Below are 6415 nucleotides of genomic sequence, written 5' to 3'. Positions count from 1 at the left end.
GTGTGTGTGTGTGTGTGTGTGTGTGTGTGTGTGTGTGTGTGTGTGTGTGTATATATTTGGGTCCTGCATAACATTTCTAAGACAACCAACAATTGAAAAGTGTTAGTATGAGCAATATAAGCACATATAAAACATGACCTCTCACCTCCCAGCTGTCTACGCTGCTCCCCAAACTCATCTGCCTTTATGCCTGCCTTATTATCTTTGTCAAACAGCAAGGGTTTGTCTGCCACCGGCTTTGGAACCTGCTGCTGCACAGGTACATCGTTGTTCCCTAAATGCAGGTTTTCATCATGGGGCATGTCTGGTCGGTCCAACGGTTGCCCGCGGGCCAAATCATCCCCTGGTCTGGCACCAGCTCCAGCTCCGAACCCTGCCCTCTCCTCCTTCAGCAATGCTGCAGCTTCTGCGGGCTCCATGTGCTTCTGCGGCGTGATGGCTGGCTTCTTTAGGGCTGGAGAAACATGAAATGTGAATAAGAATTAAGTAACAGACATGAATTTTTATTTTCAGCATGCTTTAGAGTTTATTCTCTCGGTTACTCATCAGTAAGATGACTATTCAGTAGTTCATTTAAACCTTCTAGAGATTTACTTTGTGATACTCACCAAACTGTGCATCTTCTATCTTGCCTACTTCACTGTCCTCAATGCCAGGCATGCCAGCATCGCTACCAGGTTTACCCAGATCATCTTGAGTGTATGTGATAGAAAAAAAGCAAGAGAATGGGATTTTTTTCAACCAAAATGTTTATGCATCTGCTCATTGAGGTTTTTTCCGCTACCTTTAAGAACTGGGCCGTCATTTCGCCTTGCAGCCACTGTGTGGTGCTCTGCAGTGTCCTCCTCTTTTTTTTTGATGGGTTGATCAAGATCCGCCTCCAACTTCCGACCCCCTGTGTCCACTTTACGATTCTCTAATAAACTCTGCAATGAGGAAGTTTTTGTTTTAATGCAAAATAGAGTATTAGTGGAGACAAGTTACAGTTTAAACTGACTGAATTCAAGTCATTCTTATCCCACCTGTCTGAGTTTTGCTGCCTCTTCTTCTACTCTTTTCTTGCTCTCTTCATATTCTGCCTTCAGCTCAGCTATTTGTCGGCCACACTGCAAGCTGCAATGCACATATTACATTCTAGATTTATATTTGCATGATCAACGAGTCCAGTCAATTTAAACAATCCCTAATGTAGGAATGGAAGTGCATAGAAAACAAGACCCCTTTTTCTGGGTCTGGGTCCACAAGTGTTTATATTCACCTCTCATACTCTAGCTTCTTTTCCAAATTGGTGCTGTTTTTCCGCACTTCCCTCAGTTGGTCTTCCTGTCGGATGACCTCCTGCCTCAATTCCTTTACTTGCTCTGTAAATGTGTACACACACACACACACTTCAACAAACATGACTACATGCCCCATTAGATCAGCAGTCCAAAACACCACAATATGAAAAATATCAGCCAGCAGGATACCATGATTGGTTTACATCAGTGTGGAGTAGAAAGAAACAACACTGTATGAGAAAATGTACAAAAATAGTTGCATACCCCACCACAACCCTATACCACTAACTCAGAGGTGAAAGTAGCACCCTCTAGTGAGCATTTCTTACCTTTCAGTCTGTGAATCTCTGACATCTGGGCACTGACATCATTTTGCAGCTTATTCTGGAAAGCACAAAAAAGAGTGAAAACAGGAATGCAATATTATACAAACATTATATTTTAATATATTATGAACCATGCCATATGAGATTTTAACCAATTAAATAACTTTGAGTATCTAAAAGCAATGCAACCAATTTGCTATTTAAAACAATACAAAATAGATAAACAAAAAACACCATAAAAGGGTACATAATGTAACAGTATGCATAGAATACATAATTGTCTAAATGATATTTCAGGTTCCCACTCTTTTTCAGTGATCATTTTCCAGGACATTTTTTATTTATATTATTTCTTACAGTGGGAATAAACGACCAGGATCACACTCTAAAGTAATATATTCCTCCCTCTAGAAGTCTTTAAAAACATAGTTTATGGCCATGACTTAACTATAAAATCAGCTCTTTAATATGAGCTCTTAATTATACATGACAACAAATGATTTTCAAAACCAATTTCAGTACCATAACAAAATAAATAAAATATTTAAATATTTATTTTATTTAACTATTTGAAAATAATAATAATAATAAATAAAAATAATAATATTAAATAAAATAATATTTTAAGTATTGCTTTAAAAGGGTAAACTGAAAAATGAGTTGATTCTGCCTAACTTAAACCCCTCTGATTGGCCACTGCATATCAATGTTCATGGAATTCGATATAAATATGCACAGAAGCATTTCAAAGCAGCTGTACTCAGTACTACCAGTGCTGCAGAAAGGCCGGTATTCTTACGTTTTTAAAATTTCTGTATTGACTTGGTACAGAAGTACTAATGCCTACTTTTGACAAGTTACTGAATTACTTCTCTAAAAGTTGACCACTGGATAGAATGCTGGGAAACACATCAATGTTCACACCGTCAAAAGTCAGTAGGGATGTACCAATCTTGATTTTTCATGGCCAATTCTTTTGTTTTTGTTTTTAACAAGCGAATGGGCCAATTCTGATACCGATATGTAAATATTTTTTTTATTTTAGCAAGAGATAAGACAATAAAAATATGAGTACATGAACAAGATTTTATTTTTATTTTTTGCTCTATAACAGGCTGAACTCTCTGTAGCATTTAAAATTAGAGGCAACCACTGCATTTTAATCACAATCCAAACAAACATGCTGCATACATGAGCAGTTTCTAATTTAAATTAGATGTAATTTTAGGTTAAATTAGATGTAATTTCAAAATCTGAAGCAAAAACCCTATAGTCAGACTTTAGCTTTGTGAAAGTCTGCTATATAAAACATATCTGACAGAAACAAAATCAGCACCCTCTGACAGCAGGTGGCACTTATGGAACAGCAGCGATACAGCATTTCCTTGGTTACCGCCAGTGGTAAACTGTTCCTTCTTAGGTAAAGGAAAACACAATTAATTTTTTATTTAGTAATAATTTTCCAGGACAACTACAAGATTTTTCAGGACATTTTACATTTTCTCTCACTTTCCATGTGTTCTCCAGGACTTGAAATTTAGTCATCAATTTTCCAGGCTTTCCAGGATGCGTGGGAACCCTGTTAATTATTTTATACAATTTATACAACTGTTTTATCTCTTAGATTTCACTTTTTCCATACTTTTTCCAATTTACATACTTAAAATAACTAACCAACTTTTTGAGTGCTATAATCAAGGTTTGATTATTAGTCAACAACCCACATTTGCAGCTATGGGTGAATAATCTCTCAATCGAAACTATATACATTTCAAAAGTTTGGGGTCAGTAAGACTTTTTAAATGTTAGATGTAAAAGATGTCTCTTAGGCTCACCAAGCTATTTTATTTGACCATAGAGTAGAAACAGTAATATATTGTGAACTAGTTCTTATAGGAAAATTTCCTATTTCAGTATATTTAAAATGCTAATTATTTCTGTGATAGCAAAGCTTAATTTTCAGCATCCAATACTCAAGTATCATTTAATAAATATTAAAACTCAATGTTTTTAAACTTTTAAAACATTCTGGTCTGGCTTTATCAAGCCATCTTTAAAATTTGTCTTGACAAAATGTATCTATAATATTCTATATAATATGATCAATGTTAAAAACAGTTGTGCTGCTTATTGAACAGTAGTGTATCTGATCCTTCTTTACTAATTACTTTTTTTTGTATTTAGAAATCAAACCACCCCCTGGACATTTTGAACCCATGAGAGACTGTGTGAAGCTGCCTATAGTACCACACACAACTCTTTTATGACTCACAGTATTGTTGTCCAATTCCTTTTCAATGATACTCCGTAAGAGAATTCAATCTCCAGGGCTTTACTGCTGTAAAAGAGGTGGCTGTGATTTTGCGATAGAATTCAGAGGATGAAGCTCAGAGGGAAGTGTGATCAAGATGACAAATTCACTGAGGGGGACGTGGACATAGTCAGAGCTTGAGCTTGCTGAGAGCAGACCTCTGGCTCAAAGCACAAGACAAGATGATAGTCAGCAAGGCAAATTAAGCTGCAATCGGACATAAGGACTGAGCAATGTGCCATTACAGGGGCCCAATAAGCCTTGAGCTACTGCTATCGGCAGAACAGCAGAAGGAAATACAGCAAAATAGCAGTCTACTGCACTGTGTGTAATGTATACAGAACTCACTAACACTGCTGAAGGGTCAGCTCAAAGCCTATGCATGCTCATCCTATTTTATATTGGTGCTTCATCCAATCAATATCGGTTTGTAAAAAAAAAAAAAAGTGAGACAGCAGACTTAGGAGATTCCACAGTGTTTGTTTTCCAAACATACGCCTCCATTTATTACTCTTTCGACACCTAAAGAGGAAGTCGAGGCTTGCAGTTGCTCTGACACACAATGGAGCTTAATGGAGCTTTAATACCTGTCCTGGAGAAAACTGTTTGCATTCCCATTCATCTCAGTGACAGTTGCTGGACTGGCATCTACCAACTGAAAGCTAACGGCAACAGCCAGACCTTACACTGACCCCTAACCATACACTAACTCGTACCACACTCCTACTGCTGATTCCACTATTAGGCTGATCAGTCACCCGATTTAAAGTAGAAATTAATGGAGGAATCACACACAGGAGAGGGGTCAGTAATTAAAGCATCAATGTCACCCTGTGGAGAAAATAGCCAAGCTCAGCACCCTTCTCATCAGCAGGTGAGAGAGTAACAGAAGCTCACTGCATCACTTCAAACCACTTCCACTCGAGTCTTTTACAATATCTGGCTCAGGGCAACAACCACTCACAGATCCATAGACTTGGAGAACTGATCTTCATCCATAACAATTAGGACATTAAATAAAAATAAAGTCAATATCAAGTGGCTGTTACATACCAGGATGGAGGCAATTACTTGGAAGGGAGAGATTTAATTTTTTTATCCAGCCTATTTGAAATAACATTCATAGATGGATAGTGCACAATTACACCAGGAATATGCATTGAAGTAAACAGGGTCAATTTTGATGCATGAAGTCCTTTTTAAAATCAACATTTGAGCATGCTGACAAACTGATCAGCATACCATCCAAATACCACTGGTTGCAGGTTGCAATTACTTAAAAGTAATATTCATCATTCCATCACTCTGATCCATCAGGTTGGACATTTTCTGTAACCATCCTATTTTTACACCTATTTTTATCCATAAGAAAAATATTGTACTGTGGTAATATTGTATAACAGAATAGAAATCAATCATTTAACAAAACTATTTTATAAATAAATGATGCCACAACAGTTAATTACACAGTTTGCAAACTGACACCAAAATGTATTAGAACTGAAATATCTATAACCTCAAAAATGGGTTTGTTCAGTTTTGCCAACATTTGCATGTCAGCTCCAGAAGGCCAAAAGCTTCACAACAAACTTCATTAGTGAGATATCACTTATTTGCAAAGGGTCCTATGCGTCACAGCTTCATTATATTTCCTACATGATAAAATAATTACTAGAATGATTAATTATTCAAAAAGAATATGGCTGATCTTTGTTTCACCATAAACAACCTGAAGACCCAAAGGCGATGATCTTTCATAATGGGGTTGGTACTGTTCAGAGAAAAAAAAGATGTTTCTTTATTGACAACCATTCACTAGTAACCAAGATTTCAGACCAATTTTATTCCCAAGCAACATTTGAATGAGTACATCATATTTTACCAGAGCTCAATTTATTTGGAAAGCCCTTGACTTGCTGCCTTCTGCGTCAATGGTCTAGTTATACAGGCTGCGTGCTCTCAAGTTTGCACACGCCATCTGAGCAACTGCCATTGAGATGAATGGGAATGCTAATAGTTGACTTTCTCCGTGGACAGACCATAAAGCAAAAGTGAACAGGAAAGTACAGGAAAGTACAAGTCAATGATAGGTGTGTCTGTGTGTGCATGAGGTCTCCACCTTTGGTATACAGAACAGGAAACAAAATGACAATAGTGACATTCCCAGCAGGGAACAGATCCTATTCTTAAACCCATGACACATGGACAAAATGACACCATGAAAAGGTATAAAATGAGACTCTCTTTAAGATGCAAGCATAAGAGTTGCCATGATCAGTTAAGGAGAATATCATAATGAAGCTTCAGTTGATCAAAATGTGTAGCATTGACAGGTATTAAAGATCTAGCAGCTTTATCAAGACAATCCACTTACTGAGTTTTGTATCATTCTCATGAAAATATGGTGGTTTCCACTTTCCAGCACTTTTTCTGTCAAAAGGAAACTTTAAACAAATTAAAGGGGTCCTATTATGCTTTTTCACTTTTTCAACTTTAGT

At 36.9% G+C, this 6415-nt stretch overlaps 1 protein-coding gene across 2 annotated transcripts in view; it reads right to left on the bottom strand.

The window, feature by feature from the left end:
- Positions 1-6415, bottom strand: part of golm2 (golgi membrane protein 2) — a 14978-nt gene that overhangs the window by 4317 nt on the left and 4246 nt on the right. For both annotated transcript variants that reach the window (XM_016502089.1, XM_016502090.1), the window contains exons 2-7: positions 1610-1664; positions 1259-1361; positions 1023-1113; positions 785-926; positions 609-692; positions 146-454 (exon numbers count right to left, since the gene is read on the bottom strand). In XM_016502089.1, the coding sequence (XP_016357575.1) occupies positions 146-454; positions 609-692; positions 785-926; positions 1023-1113; positions 1259-1361; positions 1610-1664 (784 nt within the window). The remainder of the gene's footprint in view (positions 1-145; positions 455-608; positions 693-784; positions 927-1022; positions 1114-1258; positions 1362-1609; positions 1665-6415) is intronic.

This window comes from Sinocyclocheilus anshuiensis, unplaced genomic scaffold, assembly GCF_001515605.1.
Source record: "Sinocyclocheilus anshuiensis isolate Anshui unplaced genomic scaffold, SAMN03320099.WGS_v1.1 scaffold154, whole genome shotgun sequence".
NCBI lineage: Eukaryota > Metazoa > Chordata > Actinopteri > Cypriniformes > Cyprinidae > Sinocyclocheilus > Sinocyclocheilus anshuiensis.
The sequence above is the reverse complement of the archived record's forward strand: the minus strand, read 5'-3'. Positions and strand labels throughout refer to the sequence as shown.